A 20,944-nucleotide genomic window follows, 5' to 3' on the forward strand; every position below is an offset into this window, starting at 1 on the left:
AGTAAATTACATATGTTACATTGTTTCTTCCAGACTTTTTCTTTGCGGGGGGGGGGGGGGGGGGGGGGGGGGGGGGGGAGGGCACTTGAAATTTTCGGCGGGGTGGGGGGGGGGGGGGTGGCGGACCACAGTCTTTTTTCTTCCAGACTTTTTTCTCAGGGGGGGGGGGGACTTGAAATTTTCGGGGGGGGGGGGCGGTAGACTTTCTTCGGGGGGGGGGCGGACACTGTTAAAAGTATATATTTTCTATATAAATTATATAAATTTCATTTTTTCGTTCGTGGGGGGGGGGGGGGCGGTAGACTTTTTTCGGGGGGGGGGGGGGGGTGTCTTCTCCCCTAAGAGATGCCTGAAAGAAATTCTGGTTAAAATATCCCTTGCATAGAATAATCGAGTAAACTACTAATGACGTTTTATCAGCAAAGAGATGTATTATTGTTCATATGTATCATATTGCCAACGTAATTAAAAGTAGTTTTTATTTTTAGACTGCCCCTTCTCCTCTTCACCCTCACCCCCTACCCCCAACGGCGTTGAAAACAACTGTCGCTATATATTCCCTCACGACCTTACCCATGAGGTACACAAAGCAAACATGGACTAACCGTGAACTTAGAGTACAATACATAGTAATGTTTTCTGCCTTCATACTTACCGGTTTACCTTAACACCTTTTTACCAGTTTTGAAGTACCTTTTTGTACACAGTGGACTTAAATGTCTATTCTGTTTACAAACCTTGAGGTTTTACTGTTGAGTGGATCAATATTACTTATACTGTTTCAAACATTACTGCAAAGAGCCGTCAAATGAAACAGATATGTGACACCTTATTACACTTACACAAATTTAATTAACCAGGATCTCATTAAATCCTCACAATCAAACCTGTCCATCCAACACTTCCTTATCTATTTTTTAAAACTAAATATACTTTTAATGCTCCTTCTAAATGAACTTCGCGTGCTCAAAATCAAGTACAGAATTTCTGAACTATCTCGCATCGTAGATAAGGGGGACAAATCTCTAATAAAACTTTGAGCAATTATTCTTCTGGCCATTTTTTGTTCACGTTGCCCAGTCACAATGAAGTGTGTTCGTATCTTCATCTGTACTGTGTTTAGCTTAATGGTACTCAATGTTCGCGCAGCAGGTAAATAGATAGACATCTTAACGCTACAAATATAACGTAAAGCGTCGTGTTTTTGTTGTTTTTGTTTTATTTTCTAAAGTTTACCGTAACTAAATATTATCCACATCCCAGCTCCCAGGGTTGAAAGACCTAAACCTGTGGTTGTTAGCTGACAGGGAGCATCGTGTATTGGGATTACAAACTTACAAACTGAAGACCTGAATGACACGGTTAATCTGGTGATTGTTAAAATAACACGGCTAATCTACGGTTATTGAATTTGAATGGCAAATCTATGATTGTTAACATGAGAGGCTAATCGATGATTGTTAAGATGAGACAGCTAGTCCAATGATTGTTAAAATAGCACGGCTAATCTATGGTTATTGAATTTAAATGGCAAATCAATGATTGTTAAGATAACACGGCTAATCAATGATTGTTTAAATAACACTACTAATCCATTATAGTTTTTAAAAATGCGGCTTATCCATGATTATTCAATCTTTGGTGAAATAAAATGATGAATATTAAAGCGAATATGAAGTTAACTCATGCATATATATGTTCATCTAGATGTGAGCAACATCTGTGCAGATCGAAATTGGTCAAACGGCATTCACGAGAACCCCTATGACTGCAGCAAGTACATAGAATGTACATTCCTACACACGGCTGTCATGAACTGCCCCCCAGGAACTGGCTTTGACGCGACGTTGGAAACATGCTTATTTGGCACTTCTTGCTGAGACTTAATTAAGGTGGAAACGTTTTACCAAAAAAAAATGTGTGTGTTTGTTTGTCTGTTCGTGTCTCTTTGTGTGGATGTGTATTTCTTTGTGTGTGTGACTTTGTCTGTGTGTATTTATATTTACATACAAACATAAATGAATATATACTTTTTGTATAGACATGCCTATTTAAATATGCATTTTAAACTACTTGTTAATTTACTGTTGTTTTAAAGAAACTGTCTTAATTATGTAATTAGCAGGACCACTGATTGGCATTGTTCTGAGATAGTTCAAGCCTGTTTTTATCACCTGTTGAACAGCACGAGTACACCAAGTTAGCATCAGACTGTTTACGTCCAAGAATTAATTAAAACTGTCATGTGTTTGTTGGTTGTTTTATTCCTTTAACCAACACTGACACCTATTTTTCGGGCATTTAATACGATATTTCTCCACTTAACTAACACTATTGACACAATTTTTCGGGCATGTGACACGATATTTCTCCACTTAACAAACACTATTCACACAATATTTTGGGAATGTAACACAGTATTTCTCCACTTAACTAACACTATTGACACAATTTTCCGGAATTGTAACAAAATATTTCTCCACTTAGCTAACACTATTCACACAATATTCTGGGAATGTAACACAGTATTTCATCACTTAGCTGATACTATTGACACAAGGTTCTGGGAATGTATCGCTAATTTTTCACCGGCCTATTTAAAGAAGATGGAGATCACTTGGACACAACTTAGTTCTTCCTCTCACATATGTCAACGCGTACCTCCATTTACTGTGTGTGTGTGGAGGGGGTAACATTGACAACTTTGTCCAGTAGTTATATTTGATACCATTAAAGATGATCAATACACATAAGACTGGACGAGATGAAACCTTTACATTCATACAAAAGATTAAAAAAGTAATATAAATATCCTTTATTTATTTATTTATTTTAAGTATAAATTTTAAAAAAAAACTTGATCTGGCCAATGAACCCAACCAAGAATAGACTCGGAATTATTAGAAAGGTGCATTACTTATTTTAAATTTCAGGTCCTATTTCACTTTTTAAAAATACGGTTATAAAAATCTGACGGTTTGATATTTGTTGGACTTTACTAAAGATTGGATGTATTTTTTGTGTTAAGTATTTTCGGTAACTTAACAAAAAAAAAAGCAAAAAAAAAACAATGTGTGTACATTTTATCAATGAAAGTGACACAAAACCTGTCGTTATGCTTAAAAAAGTAATTTTATTTAAAAATTGTATTGGCAATGTTTTGAGTACAAAGTACTATATGATTTTTATGAAATGGCGTTTTAAAAAATAATTGATCTTGGTATAGCCAATCAAGATTTGTCTTAAGAAAGTGAAATTTCGGGTTATAACTTAGGCTTGATGAAAATGTAGCCTTAAATTAAAAACAAAATATTTTCAAATTATCTGGATTTGCAACTTTTATAATATTGATTCTAAAGATATTACATTTATGAATAATTTTTAGACTTAACTTTGTTTTTTTTTATTATTATTTTTACGGTCGTTTTGATTGCAAAATAGAAAAAAAAACACGTTTTTAATTCTTTCAAAAATATGGTTGAAGGATTCTTCTCAACTGGTGATGTCCAAAGTATGACTTAAGCTCCCTGCCGGGCAAGTTGACACAAGACATGGGACAGAAAGTCACACAAAAAACAACCCATCAAATCTACACATTTTAATTTAAGTGAAATAAATTTAGAGTGACCGAATACTGAAGCTTAGATAATATAAAACTTTTTTTTCTAAAACGCTCGTACTAACATAAAGACAGCAATGTAAGCTATAATGAAGACAGCAATGTAAGCTCTATAATGATGACAGCTATGTAAGTAACCTACTATCATGAAGACAGCTATGTAGGTAGTATACTATCATGAAGACAGCGATGTGATTAGTATGAAGACTGCAATGTAAGTACTAGTATGAAGACAACTTTATGAAGATAGCAATGTAAGTACTAGCGTGTACTAGCCCCCCCCCCCCCCTCCGAAGAGATGCCTGGAAGAAACTCTGGATGTAGGTACTGACACGATGACAGCAATGTAAGTACCAGTGTGGCGATAATTGATACAGAGATTTGCCTTCCTTTTTCCTAATTAAAACAACAACAAAAATATTCACTCGTCACATTCTGCATGCAGCCTGACAGAAAGCAAGTCATTGCTTTTTACCTATTTAATATTCAGCTTTCGCTATCGCAGCTCACTTTCCTGTTTATAGGTCAAATTGAAACGTGATTCAAGATGGCTGACAATATGTTTTTCTGTCTGCTAATGTTAGGCGGAGTAACCTTAAGTCTACAGCAAACAGGTAAACTAATTAGACAACTTGCTGGTAAACTAATTAGACAACTTGCTGGTAAACTAATTAGACAACTTGCTGGTAAACTAATTAGAAACTAACTGGTAAAAAAAATAGACAACTTGCTATTAAACTAATTAGACAACTTGCTGGTAAACTAATTAGACAACTTGCTGGTAAAATAATTAGACAACTTGCTGGTTAACTAATTAGACAACTTGCTGGAAAACTAATTAGACAACTTGCTATTAAACTAATTAGAAAACTTGCTGGTTAACTAATTAGACAACTTGCTGGTTAACTAATTAGACAACTTGCTATTAAACTAATTACACAACTTGCTATTAAACTAATTAGACAACTTGCTGGTTAACTAATTAGACAACTTGCTGGTAAACTAATTAGACAACTTGCTACTAAACTAATTAGACAACTTGCTGGTAAACTAATTAGAAACTAGCTGGTAAAACAATTAGACAACTTGCTACTAAACTAATTAGACAACTTGCTGGTAAACTAATTAGACAACTTGCTAGTAAACTACTTAGTCAACTTGCTGATGAAATAATTAGACAACTCTGATGTAAAAAAGTTAATTCTGGTAAACGGATTAACCAAATTTGCGAATAAAGGGAATAGTTTTAAATAAATCATTTTAAAATTATTTATTTAAATTAAACTTATACCTACTTATTTTTTTAATTGTTTATAAATAATTTCGTGCTATTTTCCACTGAACACATTACAAGCAAAGTATGAGTGTACACGAAAGCTAAGCCTGATTGTATACACCAATAGAGGAAACTAAAGTGTAGCGTTTCTTGTAGAATAGCAAGAAGTGTCAAGTAAAACTGATCAGTTTACGAACCAAATACACATCTCTAACTATTGCAGTTCGATTTATTGCGTGTCTTTAATTGAGTTGAATCTATGCACGGCACAGAATATTGAACTTAAGGGGGGGGGGAGGATAGTTCGTATTCATTACTGCATATATATATATATATATATATATATATATATATATATATATATGTATGTATGTATATATATATATATATATATATATATATATATATATATATATATATATATATATATACTAGCCGTCCCGGCCAGGCCCTGCTCTGGCTTCTGTGAAAAACCTTTCTGTTAAAGACCATTACCTGTGTGTTTAGTAATCATCATAAACCCGGCATTGCACACCCAAACCAAAACCAAAACAACAAAACGCAAACATAACGCTAACACAATTACAAATACAAACGAAAACAAAAACCTAACAACTAACCCAACCACAACCACAACCACAAACACCAATACGAACACAAAGAAAAAAACAAACGAAAAAGCAAACGAAAACAAACCAAATCCAAATGCAAAACCAACCACAAACCCAAAGAAAAAAACACAAACGAAAAAACAAACGAAAACAAACCAAATACAAACGCAAAGCCAACCACAAACACTAATACAAACACAAACGCAAAGAAAATAAAACACAAACGAAAACGAAAAAAGAAAGAACAAAAACGAACCAAATCAAAACGCAACCACTAACGCAAACCCAACCTAAACACAAAGAAAACACTAACGCGAACATAAACGCACAGTGCTCAGAGTCTAGCCCGGGGCGGAATCGCCTGTTTCAGCTTAATAAACGACTATAGTACCCCAACTTATTCATAGTCTTTTGCACTCACTTTAATGAACGTAGGCGCGAAACCGAACACGGGAGGCCCGGGACCCCAAATAGCACCCTGTCTGGGCGCCAGAGGACGCACCATGACGTCACCGCCTGATTGAACTTAGTAAACGACTATAGTACATAACTTATTCATAGTCTTTTGAACTCACGCGAACGTATATACCATAGCGTACACCGGAAGGCCCGGGGCGCCAAATAGCACCCTGTCGGGGTGCCGGAGGACGCCCGGATTTGATTCACTTAAAGACTATAGTAACCTTTCTTACCCATAGTCTATCGCACTGTTAAAAACAAAACTATGCAGCATAGCGCTCACATGATAGCCCAGGGTGCCAAATCGAACCGTGCAAGGGCGCCGGCGGACGCGCCTGTTTCAATTTAGTGAACAAAAATGATAATACTCCAAGCTTATCCGTAAATGGAAAGAAATAAACATATAGGATTTGTAGGACCTGGCTTATTAAATGTTATTGATTTTAAAAAAAAAAATATTGAACAGTATGTTCAGTGTATAGAATAAATAAAAGGCAGTGTTAAAAATACCTAACGACATTGCACTTAATCAATCCCCGCTAATTATGTAATTTTTTTTTTATTTCTTAACACCAAAAACAAAGTAATAAAATGTAAATTCTTTCTTTTTAAGAATTTTTTTTTATTAAAGGGAAGTAACTGTGCAGTCAATACATTTCCGACACAATTTTAGAAATTTTATAAACGTCGATACACTTTTTAAACATTTTATGTCGCGTTCATAATTGAAAATTATTCTTCTAAGTAAATAGAGTAAACATTGTTTTAAAGACTTTCAATGGTAATTTTTTGACTCGTAAATTTAGACTGTGAGTACGATAAAAAATCTAACACTTAAATCCATAGAACTGTCAACGACAAACTTTTTTTTCGCCACACGTTACAGAACTGAGCTTTATATATTAGACTAGCCGTCCCGGCCAGGCCCTGCTCTGGCTTCTGTGAAAACCCCTTCTGTTAAAGACCATCACCTGTGTGTTTAGTAATCATCATAAACCCGGCATTGCCCACCCAAACCACAACCAACCAAAACCAAAACAACAAAACGCAAACATAACGCTAACACAATTACAAATACAAACGAAAACAAAAACTTACAACAAACCAACCACAACCACAAACACCAATACGAACACAAAGAAAAAAGCAAACGAAAACAAACCAAATCCAAACACAAAACCAACCACAAACACAAACCCAAAGAAAAAAACAAACGAAAAAGCAAACGAAAACAAACCAAATACAAACACAAAACCAACCACAAACCCAAAGAAAAAAAAACACAAAAGAAAAAACAAACGAAAACAAACCAAATCCAAACGCAAAACCAACCTCAAACACAAATACAAACACAAACCCAATGAAAATAAAACACAAACGAAAACGAAAAAAGAAAGAACAAAAACGAACCAAATCAAAACGCAACCACTAACGCAAACCCAACCTAAACACAAAGAAAACACTAACGCGAATATAAACGCAAAGTGCTCACGGGGCTGAATCGCCTACTTCAACTTAATAAACGACTATAGTACCCCAACTTATTCATAGTCTTTTGCACTCACTTTAATGAACGTAGGCGCGAAACCGAACACGGGAGGCCCGGGACCCCAAAAAGCACCCTGTCTGGGCGCCAGAGGACGCACCATGACGTCACCGCCTGATTGAACTTAGTAAACGCCTATAGTGCATAACTTATTTATAGTCTTTTGAACTCACGCGAACGTAGATACCATAGCGTACACCGGAAGGCCCGGGGCGCCAAATAGCACCCTGTCGGGGTGCCGGAGGACGCCCGGATTTGATTCACTTAAAGACTATAGTAACCTTTCTTATCCATAGTCTATCGCACTGTTTAAAACAAAATTATGCAGCATAGCGCTCACATGATAGCCCAGGGTGCCAAATCAAACCGTGCAGGGGCGCCGGCGGACGCGCCTGTTTCAATTTAGTGAACAAAAATGATAATACTCCAAGCTTATCCGTAAATGGAAAGAAATAAACGTATATGATTTGTAGGACCTGGCTTATTAAATGTTATTGATTTAAAAAAAAATAATAATTATTGAACAGTATGTTCAGTGTATAGAATAAATAAAAGGCAGTGTTAAAAATACCTAACGACATTGCACTTAATCAATCCCCGCTAATTGTGTAATTTTTTTTTTTTTCTTAACACCAAAAACAAAGTAATAAAATGTTAATTCTCTCTTCTTAAGGATTTATTTTTCATTAAAGGGAAGTAACTTTGCAGTCAATACATTTCCGACACAATTTTAGAAATTTTATAAACGTCGATACACTTTTTAAAAATTTTATGTCGTGTTCATAATTGAAAATTATTCTTCTAAGTAAATAGAATGAAAATTGTTTTTAAAGACTTTCACTGGTAATTTTTCGACTCGTAAATTTAGACTTTGAGCACGATAAAAAATCTAACACTTAAATCCGTAGAACTGTCAACGACAAACTTTTTTTTTTTTGCCACACGTTACAGAACTGAGCTTTATATATTAGATTTATTTATATAGCTTAATTAAACACGACTTATTATTAAACTGTTAAGTTTGTATACTCTTAACTGCGTCATTTATTTGCTATCCACATAATTGGACTCAATAGATAGTTTAATTCTATTGCATCCTGGGTGGACAATTAATTCCCTTTCTATCCCTAGTGGACAATTAACTCCTCTTCTATCCCCACTGGACAATTAATTCCCCTTCTATCCCCACTGGACAATTAATTCCCCTTCTATCCCCACTGGACAATTAATTCCCCTTCTATCCCCACTGGACAATTAATTCTCCTTCTATCCCCACTGGGCAATTAATTCTCCTTCTATCCCCACTGGACAATTAATTCCCCTTCTATCCCCACTGGACAACTAATTCCCCTTCTATCCCCACTGGACAATTAATTCCCCTTCTATCCCCACTGGACAATTAATTCCCCTTCTATCCCCACTGGACAATTAATTCCCCTTCTATCCCCACTGGACAATTAATTCCCCTTCTATCCCCACTGGACAATTAATTCCCCTTCTATCCCCACTGGACAATTAATTCCCCTCCTATCCCCAGTTGACGTCACTAACGTCTGCTCACATAACCGCTGGCCTGATGGCCTCTACGCCCACCCCTACCACTGCTCCAAGTTTATCGAATGTGTGTCGTACCAGACGACAGTGATGGACTGTCCTGGCACCCTCCTCTTCAGTGGCCTCAACCAGACCTGCATGCACATGGACGTGGCCGAGTGCTTTCACGCACCGCCGCCTACAGAGCCTCCTATTGGTAACGTGTGTCTTTAGTTCTAACACTCGCAGAGTAGAGCAACACATGTTAACAGTATAACAGTTTCCGTTTAGATGCACTATGGTATTATAGGAAATTAAGTAGGATTGGGAATATTAGAATGAAAGTCGGAAGGGAATTTCTGAATTAAAGTAGAAGGAAACGAAGTTTGTGAATACCGAAAAGGAATTACGGGTTGGGACTATCAGAAAGGAATAGGATTGGGACTATTACAAAGGACATTCTTGTGTCAAATTTCTTTTCGTTTTGTTTAAAATAAATTAATACAAATAAGAGCATAAGATTTCTTTTCTTTACGTTTTATGTTTACACATGAAGACGTATAATGCTTACACATTGTTGACGAATATTTCCATAAATCCCCCTAGATCTATTCGACTTCTGCGCCCGCATGAACCTGACCAATGGGATTTACCCAAACCCGACGGACTGCTCAAAGTACATCATGTGCACCTTCATGACCACCGCCATCTTGTCGTGTCCGGCTGGTCAATCGTTTTACCACGTGTTCAACAACTGTGTTTATTTTGCCACTCATTCCTGTCTTTAAGTTCAGTAAAATAAAGTTCCCTTTCAAACTTGGCGGTCTATGGTGCAAGTGTGTAGAGTTTACTTGTTTTTGTGACTTGAGATATTGTCTTTGTGAACAAACTAATTAAAAGTGGTTTGATGGTACACCTTGACCTTAATTAACGCTTAGGATTTTTAAAAATACTTAAATATATGTAATCTCTAATTACTTTATTGTGTTTTTATCTAAGTAAGTCATGTTTAGAACTTCCTTTCCGAGAAATTTATTACAAATTTAAAATGACACGTGCTGGATGATAAGATTTGGAAAGTTTCCAAAATATATATTTCTTTGTTAGGCCGTATAGTTGTGTACTCTTCTTGTTTTGTTAACTTAAATTAACTTACGAAATCCATTAATGTGAGAGTGTACTTTATTATTTTTTTCTTTAGTTTGGTTTCCTCCATATCAAATAGATGACAGGTTCAGTTCACATTTGAAGGTGGCACGTCTCAAATACATGAGAGGTTCAGTTCACATTTAAAGGTGGCACATATCAAATAGATGAGAGGTTCAGTTCACATTTAAAGTGGGCACATATCAAATAGATGACAGGTTCAGTTCACATTTAAAGGTGGCACGTCTCAAATAGATGAGAGGTTCAGTTCACTTTTCAGGTGACACATATCAAATAGATGAGAGGTTCAGTTCACATTTAAAGGTGGCACGTCTCAAATAGATGAGAGGTTCAGTTCACTTTTCAGGTGACACATATCAAATAGATGAGAGGTTCAGTTCACATTTAAAGGTGGCACGTCTCAAATAGATGAGAGGTTCAGTTCACTTTTCAGGTGACACATATCAAATAGATGAGATGTTCAGTTCACATTTAAAGGTGGCACGTCTCAAATAGATGAGAGGTTCAGTTCACATTTAAAGGTGGCACGTCTCAAAAAGGTGGCACGTCTCAAATAGATGAGAGGTTCAGTTCAAAGTTGTCACACCATGTTGAGCAACAGAAATCTCAAACTGACGGTCGTGTCTTCCAGAACACTAGAACACTCAAGGAAGTGATGGTGAGGTTTAGTGGCCAAGTAGAATTATGCCGGATGAGATTAATTTTGCAAAAACAAAATATACGATGGATTATAGATTAATTGTTTACTTTTCTTTCAAATTAAATAGTATTAAAGATGAGGAGTAAATGGTCAGATTCTGTCTGAAATGTATAAAACGTTTCTATCTGATAACACATAACCATAATTTTTAATAAAAAATTAAAATAACCTGAGTAACAAAGTATCTTCTCTAAGAATATCCTAGGATAAAATAAAACGATAGAAACCATTTTTTTTTAACTTTAGACTACGGTATTGATCGTAAAATATTTGTCTGAGTAGTTTTTTGGTCATATTTTTATCCTGGGATATTTTTCCGAGATATTTTATTCTCAATTTTGGTTTCCTGAGATTATGCTCTAAATTTATAATCTACTTTCTGAAAATTATTGTTTTGATGTACTTTGTTCAGAGATTTTTTTGTCTAAAATATTTTTTTCTTGACCGTAACGTGTAAAACATAAATACAATGGCCCATGGTAACCGTAACACATCCTTTGTGACAACTGAGTTTGGTACTGTATTTCTCGCAACTATTCTTATCCAAAAGCTACCAGAAATAAAAGCAAAAATGGTTTTATAAAAACAACACTTACAATCACAGTTCTCAAATTTTTTTTCAATTTGCAAAATAAGAAATTTGACACTTGGCCGAAACGGCGTAGCTTTTTATGTGTTTTTATCGTTTTTATTTTCGTATTTATACATTTTTTAAATACATTTTTAAGGAAAGGATAGGGCGTTTATTTTTAATGATAAGAAAACTATTTTTTATTACCGCAATCTTTCTTAGAAATTGTTTTATTTTTAAGTGTCTTGAGTAGAAGTCTCTGAAGTACGTTTATGGTACATAAGGCCGTGCAATTCACAATTAAATACACCAATATTTTTTTATTATTGACAGTTGCGGTTTTTTAGAGGGCACGTTATTTTAAAATATACATTCTGTCCTATTCAGAATAAATACAATGTAAGTGAATATATTAAATAAACAAATACACACTGCAAGAAGAATGCCGAGCTTCTGGCATCGGTTGTAGGAGACCAGATATTTTTTTTTAAAACCAACTTCAAATCTAATTAACAGATTAACATAAGATGACATGATATTTTACTGATATATTTTCCTCCTGGATAGTTTGTCCTAAGTCATTTGTCCTGAGGTATTTTGTCCTGGGATATTTCGCCCTGAGATATTTTGTCCGGAGATATTTTGTCCTTGAGATATTTTGTTCTTGGGATATTTTGCCCTGAGATATTTTGTCCAGAGATCTTTTGGACGACAAATACTGAGCCCTGAGATATTGTACCCGAAGATAGTTTTCCAAGAAAAGTTTTTCTTGTTATATTAATTGTCTTAATATTTTTTACTCTTATATTTTGTCTCAGAAAATTGTCTCCTGTCACCGTTTAAAGGCCAAAGATAAACGTGCGCTGAAATAACACAACATTTTATACCCCAAATAAAAATGTCTCCAGCTATAAACATGTTAAATAAAACACGAATAAGAGATTAAAAACAGGCAATACAACATTAAGTGATTACAAGATTAAGTTACTGTGATTTGTTACAACCAAGCCAGGCATTAAACTAAACTACAAGTGAGCACAACATTTCTACAACAGCTGTCCTATTCTCAACAAACCTACACAAAATGTCAAGCCAACACTTTCTTATCTTTCAATCTTTTAAAGACTTGCCAAGTGAACCTCTCGTGTTTAAAATTCAGTACAAAATTTCTGAAAAATCCACCAGAGATAAGATTGGAAAATCATCAGTTATAAAAGTTTGAGCTATCAAAGTCTCGTCATTTTTTTGTACTAGCTGCTCAGTCACGATGGGGTCTGTTGGTGTCTTTGTCTGGTCTGTGGTTTGTCTGACGGTACTCAATCTTCATTTAGCAGGTAAGTTAAAATTGTAATGTTACTTCAATTTCTTTTACTTACTTACACGTTTTATAAATAAAAAATTAGCTAGTCCACATTATTCGTAATGCTTTTTTAGTTGCAAACGAGATACAACTCCATAATCATATTCGTAATCATATGCTTGAAACCTAGCTTCAATCAACTCTAAACAAGAGACTAAGTTAAAAATTGATCCTAACGTTCAACTAAAGCCTATCATCTACCCAGCCCTAAGGACTAAGATACCATTATCACCATTCTAGTAGCACAGGTACTATGCCTAAACCTCAAGACAAAAAGATAGCTAAATAACATACCTACATTTCATTCAGAACAAAAAGGTGTATATCGTCGCCTGAGTTCGTTGGAAAATTGTTTAATATTGAAATTTAGAAAAAAACAGAATGTTTACTTTTGTGTTAGAGTTTCAACTAGTGAATGAAATCCTTCGCTTCTTGTACTCACAGCTTGTGGGGATGAAACAATATGCGCAGACAACCACTGGACCAGCGGCAACCACCCCCACCCCCTGTACTGTGACCGCTATGTTCAGTGTAGTGGCACCACGACCCAGGTCATACACTGCACACCCAACACTGGCTTCGACCCGTCCACCGCGCACTGTGTGACCAACGCGCCAGCATGCAATGATGCACCTGTGACGGTAGATACAAGTATGTGCATCATCACCATCTTGGAAACAGCACAAGCGACATTACATGCACATCATCACCATCTTGGACACAGCACAAGCAACATTACATGCACATCATCACCATCTTAGTTTCAACATCAGAAATTACATTTACGTCATCACCATCTTAGTTGTAGTATCATCTACATCTCATTTACATCACCGCCACCTTAGTTTCGACATCAGCAACATCTTATTTACATCATCATCAGATTTTTTAATATTTCTTTCAATACGCAATCACCATCACCATCTCAACCTTTATCTACATCATAGGATGTTAAAGGATGTTCTTCTTTTTGTAGGCTCTGGAATATGCCGTGACAACAACTGGCAGAGTGGGGTCCACCCCCACCCCGACACATGCGACCAGTACATCATGTGCTACGACTTCGCCACGCAGATCCTCAACTGTCAAGCTGGACTCAAGTTCGACCCGACCAAGGGTGCCTGCGTCGCTGCTAACATTGCTGAACCCTGCAATGACCACACAGGTACCACTAAATAAGATAACACAATTTTTCATTCGTGGACGGCATTTCAAAATTTTAATCGGCGGTTCATATTTAAAGCTGTCGGGTCGGAAGCATTCAAAGCCATTCTGAACTAATAAAGCCGATATGTTTATTCTCCCCCCCCATATATATATATATATATATATATATATATATATATATATATATATATGACTGATCACTTCATGTGAACACCAGCTCATCTGACTAATCACTTCACGTTTTGCACTGCTTTTCCTTATAATTGTCTAAAATGCTGAATTGACAATCAAAATTAAAGCATTGTCATCAAGCTTTACATTATATTTTAGTTAACTCTAATTAAACAATTGTAAAAATGTTGATACCATCAAATGCTGTATTTGTACCTAGGCTCCGGCGGTCTGTGCAGAAAAGCTGACATCCTCTTCATCATCGACTCCTCCTCCAGCATCGGCTACAGCAACTACAGCAAGCAGCTGGAGTTTGTCCGCAGGATGACCACCTTCTTCCCCCTTGACGCCGACAACGTGAGGTTTTCCGTCATTGTATTCGCCACTGACGCCGTGCTCGCTATCAGGTTCAACGACTTCTATGATCACATGTCACTTACTAGGGTGAGTAGGATATACAGGATGGAAGGATTGATGGATAGACGGATGGACGGATACAAGAATATATTAAGACTAAACTACTTTACTGCTAAGCTGCTACATTGCTTTACTAGTATACTGATATACTGATATACTGCTATACTGCTAAACTACTATACTCATCATCATCATAAACATATTTTTCATGCCCAAGACACATATGCCCATAAGTAACCATACTGATTTACTAATATAATGATACGCCGATATACTGACATACTGACACACTGTTATACTGATATAAGGAAATGCGTTTGGACGAATGAACGTACATTCAGATAGACAAATGGACGGATAACTTTTTTACGCATATAAGATGGGAGGGTGGACGAATAAATGGAGAAGCGGATGGACAGATTGACGGTTGAATGCATGAACGAGTGTGCGGACAGATTTGGATAGAAGAATGGGTGTATGGATCTATTCATCATATGGACTATTCACTGTGAACTTAAGGATATTCCCAAACACAAGTTAGTGTATTCATAAATGTATGTTCCTCCCACGTAGGCCATCCAGAACCTGACGTATGTGGGGGCCGCCACAAACACATACAAAGCCCTGCAGCTGGCACAGTCGAGTGCCTTCACCAAGGCTAACGGTGCCAGAGATGGTGTGCCACACATCACGGTTGTACTCACTGACGGCATGTCCAGCGACTACGGCCTGACGGTCAACGAGGCCAGCAGGCTCAGGTCAATGGGGGTCATCGTCCTGGCTGTGGGTATAGCTGCAGCCAATCGTACAGAGCTAGAAGGGATGACCGGATACCGCGGGTCTGAGGCCAACAAGTTTGTTTTCTATGTGGAGAATTTCGATCTGCTGCATACCTTACAGGATGATGTCCCGCTCGCTACGTGTCAGGCAGGTCAGTCTTTGGTGTTTAGTGTTCACTTTCTTGGTCAGTGTTTGGTGTTTAGTGTTCACTTTCTTGGTCAGTCTTTGGTGTTTAGTGTTCACTTTCTTGGTCAGTGTTTGGTGTTTAGTGTTCACTTTCTTGGTCAGTGTTTGGTGTTTAGTGTTCACTTTCTTGGTCAGTGTTTGGTGTTTAGTGTTCACTTTCTTGGTCAGTGTTTGGTGCTTAGTGTTCACTTTCTTGGTCAGTGTTTGGTGTTTAGTGTTCACTTTCTTGGTCAGTGTTTGGTGCTTAGTGTTCACTTTCTTGGTCAGTGTTTGGTGTTTAGTGTTCACTTTCTTATTCTTTCAGTGTAGCTGTTTACGTGTGGTCAGTGTTTGGTGTTTAGTGTTCACTTTCTTATTCTTTCAGTGTAGCTGTTTAAGTGTGGTCAGTGTTTGGTGTTTAGTGTTCACTTTCTTGATCAGTGTTGGGTGTTTAGTGTTCACTTTCTTGGTCTGTCAGTGTAGCTGTTTACGTGTGGTCAGTGTTTGGGTTAGGTGTTTACTTGTCTTAGTCAGGATTTATAGTGGCTGATTTGTAAAGTCCCCGTTTGAGAACTAACGATCCATAAAGCAGATGAAGTAGAGTTCATCTGTTTACTATCCCTAAAGTGAGACTGTTACCCATCAAAGCTGGGTGGAATTAATGACATCACTCGAGTCCGTGGTTCAAACCCATGACTTTAGGTTTATCAGAGTCAAGCTGGAAGATTATGTTTTTTATTGTACTGTGTCTTTTACCGAAAAAAGCAGTGTTAATCAGCGTGACATTTTATTCCACATGACTGAATAGTGACCGGCGCAGCGTGTCTGGACATATCCGTGGCCGACATCATCCTTGTCATGGACTCCTCAAGCAGCATCGGCTACAGCAACTACCAGAAACAGCTCACCTTTGCCGCCAACCTAACGGACAACTACAACATCGGGGAGAGCGCGGTCAAATTCGGGGCCATCAGCTACGGTACTGAGATCGTGAAGATCTTTGATCTTAAAGATCATCAGAATCATGCAGCGATCAGACAGGTAGCTTCATTTTTCAGCACTTTCAAAAGGTAGTTTTATCTAAGAACCAATAAGTCGTATATCTGCTATCGTAACCGGATAATCATCTGCAATTTTAACAATAGAGCTTCTTAATTAATTAGGTTTTTTTTTGTGGTTATTTTTATATCAGGTAGTTTCTTTCCTAATATCATCATGTAGTTTATTCTCTCATCGAACCAACCCCGACTGTTTCTATCTCGTTTCCGTTGTTCATTGAACCATTATCTGACTGTTTCTATCGAGTCTTTTTTGGGCTCACACACAATTTGTTCATTGAACTATTATCAGACTGTTTCTATCTATTTTCTGTTGCCCACACACCACTTGTTCATTGAACCATTATCTGACTGTTTCTATCTAGTTTCTGTTGCTCACACACAATTTGTTCATTGAACTATTATCTGCCCGTTTTTATCTAATTTCTGTTGCCCACACACAATTTGTTCATTGGACCATTATCTGACTGTTTCTATCTAGTCCCTGTTTGGCTCATACACAATGTGTTCATTGAACCATTACCTGACTATTTCTATCTAGTCTCTGTTGGGCTCACAATACCTGTCCAGCAGTACCAACACAGCAGGGGCACTCCAGAAAATCGTGACAGACAACATGTTTGGGCCGGCGTCTGGCGGACGGAACAACGTCACTAAAGTCGTCATCACCATGACGGATGGCGAGTCCAACAACGTTGCCCAAAGTAAGGGAAGTAAACCACTAGCTAAAGTAAGGGGGGAGCACATGCTAAAGGACGGGGGGGGGGGGGGGTAAAGCACATGCTAAAGTAAGGGGTTTAAAGCACATGCTAAAGTAAGCAGGACAAATCTTGTAAAGGAACTCTTCACTTGATTATCCGATAAACAAACGGCAATAATACTGAAAATAGAACGGCTGTAAAAAAAATAAGAAAGAAATTTCTGTGATAGTATACAATGAAGTTTTATTACTAACTGGGATCTAGCATGATGTCCATAGATGGTTTATGCGGCGGTTTACTGAGATATAAACATATTTTAAACAGAGGGTTAAATGAACGTCTGATGGGGTTTTAAGCTAGTATATATAGATTAAGTGAAGGAAAATGTTTAAATTCTACCTTCACGCAATCGCAGCTAAAGCCGAGGCCCAGCAGCTCAAGGCCAAAGGTTACAAGATGATCTCTATTGGGATAGGAAGTCAGGTCAACCATGACGAGCTGACCACCCTCGCCACCAGCACCAACGAGATGTTTTTATCTCCCGGATATGACGTCCTACACATGTTGAACGAGGACATTCTGACCAGGTCTTGTGGAGGTTGGTCACTTTTACTCAGCAATTTAACAATGGTTGTTTGTGTACAGTGTAACTATTTTGGGGGGCGGCGTGGTCGGGCATTAGAGCGTATGCTTGCTCACTTTAAACGTCAGGAGTTGGAACCCCCGGCAAATGAGGGTTAGCTTTGGACAGTAACTTATCTCTGAGACTTAACTCCAAAATCAAACAACTGCTTCCTTAATAGGCTGTTATGGGTGGTTGAAGGCAAATCCAGAAAGAAAACACGCTTTGATCAAAATGGTCGGTTCATATGTTGACAACACTTAACTGTGCTGGAGAAAATTACTTTCAGTATTACAATTAAGAAAAAGAAGAATGTAAACCATATACTTTTAAAATATTTGTATTGAGCATATAGAAAATAAAGTATCACCAAATTAGTAGAAGGTGTATGTCTATCACGTGGTGAAATATCTTGTCGTTTCAGTGCCTGGCAACATTCCCATCACGGTAACTACAGGTAAGTGTTTAGATCTTTTGATCCATTGTAAGACGACAGGTGGGTTAGTTACACGGTAACCACAGGTAAGTGTTTCGATGGCAGGTAAATTAGTTACACTGTAACCACAGGTAAGTGTTGCGATCTTTTGATCCAATGTATGGAGACAGGTGGATTTGTTACACGACAAACTTATCATTCAAATAATAGCAGCTTTATGTAGACTATCAAAATCTATTTTTTAAAATAATTTTTAATATATACAATACAATATGGATATCTAAAATATAGATGTATTCAGAAACGCAGTAGTATAATAAGAGCATTGTTTTAGGTGAGGTTTGGGACATTTGCCGACAGCAGAACTGGGTCAACGGTATCCACGCCAACCCGTTCGACTGCACTAAGTTCATCGAGTGCACGTACCTGCACACGGCCATCATGAACTGCCCTGCTGGTCTGCTGTACGACCCCAGTTTGAATACCTGCACCTTCGCAAACTCCGTGTCCGTCTCTTGCCTGGGCTACGGCTACAACCCTGCCCTGGGGGTGGGTGGCTCGGTGATCATCACCCAGACAACCCCTGCCACCAATTTTGGTAGGTTCTTACATGACCTGGTTCATTTAAATATATTAGTTTTTTTTTTAATAAAAAATGCATTTTACATTTTTAGATCATTTACATTCAATCATATATATATATATATATATATATATATATATATATATATATATATATATATATATATATATATATATATATATATATGAATGATCTGGATGATATATCTGGTTGATATATCTGATATGGTTGATATATCTGGTTTATATATCTACTTGATATATGTGGTTGACATATATGCTTGATACATCTGCTTCATATATATATATATATATATATATATATATATATATATATATATATATATATATATCGGATATGGTTGATACATCTGATATGGTTGATATATCTGGTTTATATATCTACTTAATATATCTGGTTGATATGTCAGCTGAAGACAGTGGTTCGGAAAGTTTCTCTGATGGTGCCTGTCTTCTCTTTTCCCAGACGTTCAAAACACGTGTAGGATCAACAACTGGAATACCGGGATCTACACCCACCCCTACGACTGCCGGTACTATATCGAGTGTCATTCATACACGACCCAAGTTGTCCCCTGCCCTCTGAACTTTTTATATGACCCCACGGTCAAGAGGTGCGAGGATCCCAGCTACGCTCACCCCTGCAATGACTACAGCCCTGGGGTCGTGTCGACCACAAACTTTTATCCAACCGTGGGGCCACAGCCCGTGGGTACGTACTGCAAAAAGCACCACACACAAACATATCCAATGCTCCAAGCCCTCTTAAACCCTTCAGCACACACACACACACACAATAGAACCCCAATAGATACACAATCCAAACTAAGCCTATTAGCAGAAACACACAGTCAATATTATAGAGCTGTGTGAAAATTAAATTACCTCATAGTGAGTATGACACTTGTTAAAAGTGAACCCCCCTGTCCCCTACTCCTCACACACAAACACACTCATATTCCAACAGACTCACACGGGACATACACACGGTGTAAGTATATAAGAGCGAAGTGTGTGGGTTACCGACATAAACAAGCATCTAGCCACATTTCACCTATCTGAATAGTTGTCTTTCATTCTCAGCACAATTAAGGGGATATAAGCGAGAAAATTACACGTCTATGTGTTGTTGCGTCCCATTAAAACCTATCTCAAATAATGTTACAAACTCTTTGCTTTTATTTTATCATAGTATTAATATCTATCTATGAAAAGCGTACATTAATAAATTAATTAATGTATACATGTTATATTTGAAACTCTTTTGGCTTTAATAAATTAACGACAACATTGACCTCTGCAGATTATATATTGAACGTCTGCTCCACCCACCGGCTGTCCGACGGCCTGTACCCCGACCCCGGGAGTTGCAGCCATTTTGTGGAGTGTGTCAACCAGATCACCTACCACATGGAGTGTCCAGACGGCCTCCATTTCAACACACACGCGCTCAACTGTGACGACGTCCATCTGGTCAACTGCAATGACAACTATCGATATGTTTTCTGATTGACCTCCATTTTGGTCGTTCTTAGACCTCAATGTTGGTCGCTCATAGAACTCGTTGTTGGCCTATCATAGACCTCAATGTTGGTCGTTCATAGACCTCGTTGTTGGTCGTTGATAGACCTTTATGTTGGTCGTTGATAGACCTCTACGTTGGTCGTTCATTGACATTTAAGTTGGGCGTTCACCGACTTTCATATTGGTCGTTAATAGAACTCCATGCTGGTCGTTCATAGACCTTCATGCTGGTCTATCAAATGCCTCCATGCTGATCATGTTCTTGTATTTGAATATGTTTATTATTGTAACTTATCAATCGCTTTCTTTATTTGTCCATTTTTTAACCTTCATGCAACTCAAATCAACCAGCACGTATGACATTACTGTTTATATTTGTTAACACAATACATGTTAGTTGATACAACAGCCGTTCACTGTTTTTATATTGTAAAACAAATGTACCTATAGTCATAGAA

At 37.3% G+C, this 20,944-nt stretch overlaps 2 protein-coding genes across 2 annotated transcripts; both read left to right on the forward strand.

The window, feature by feature from the left end:
- The first annotated feature begins 4,065 nt into the window (after positions 1-4,065).
- LOC131945197 (peritrophin-1-like) lies at positions 4,066-9,854 on the forward strand. The gene is made up of 3 exons (XM_059306227.1): positions 4,066-4,233; positions 9,049-9,261; positions 9,651-9,854. Exons 1-3 carry the CDS (start codon positions 4,167-4,169, stop codon positions 9,830-9,832), a joined length of 462 nt encoding a protein of 153 aa, XP_059162210.1. The 5' UTR covers positions 4,066-4,166; the 3' UTR covers positions 9,833-9,854.
- A 2,761-nt stretch (positions 9,855-12,615) lies between these two features.
- Positions 12,616-20,892, forward strand: LOC131945194 (uncharacterized). The gene is made up of 12 exons (XM_059306224.1): positions 12,616-12,816; positions 13,287-13,493; positions 13,819-14,007; positions 14,401-14,624; positions 15,171-15,528; positions 16,351-16,583; positions 17,142-17,304; positions 17,717-17,899; positions 18,348-18,380; positions 18,694-18,957; positions 19,429-19,674; positions 20,266-20,892. Exons 1-12 carry the CDS (start codon positions 12,750-12,752, stop codon positions 20,469-20,471), a joined length of 2,373 nt encoding a protein of 790 aa, XP_059162207.1. The 5' UTR covers positions 12,616-12,749; the 3' UTR covers positions 20,472-20,892.
- Positions 20,893-20,944: the final 52 nt, after the last annotated feature.

Source organism: Physella acuta, unplaced genomic scaffold, assembly GCF_028476545.2.
Source record: "Physella acuta isolate Inbredline_101_S28 unplaced genomic scaffold, ASM2847654v3 ptg000531l, whole genome shotgun sequence".
In the NCBI taxonomy this organism is placed as follows: domain Eukaryota; kingdom Metazoa; phylum Mollusca; class Gastropoda; family Physidae; genus Physella; species Physella acuta.

Coding starts and splice junctions, on each gene's coding strand:
- LOC131945197 (XM_059306227.1), top strand. CDS start 4,167: ATGGCTGACAATATGTTTTTCTGTCTGCTAATGTTAGGCGGAGTAACC. Junction 4,234..9,048: donor CTTAAGTCTACAGCAAACAG/GTAAACTAATTA, acceptor TCCTATCCCCAG/TTGACGTCACTAACGTCTGC. Junction 9,262..9,650: donor GCCTACAGAGCCTCCTATTG/GTAACGTGTGTC, acceptor AAATCCCCCTAG/ATCTATTCGACTTCTGCGCC.
- LOC131945194 (XM_059306224.1), top strand. CDS start 12,750: ATGGGGTCTGTTGGTGTCTTTGTCTGGTCTGTGGTTTGTCTGACGGTA. Junction 13,494..13,818: donor ACCTGTGACGGTAGATACAA/GTATGTGCATCA, acceptor TTCTTTTTGTAG/GCTCTGGAATATGCCGTGAC. Junction 18,958..19,428: donor AACCCCTGCCACCAATTTTG/GTAGGTTCTTAC, acceptor CTCTTTTCCCAG/ACGTTCAAAACACGTGTAGG.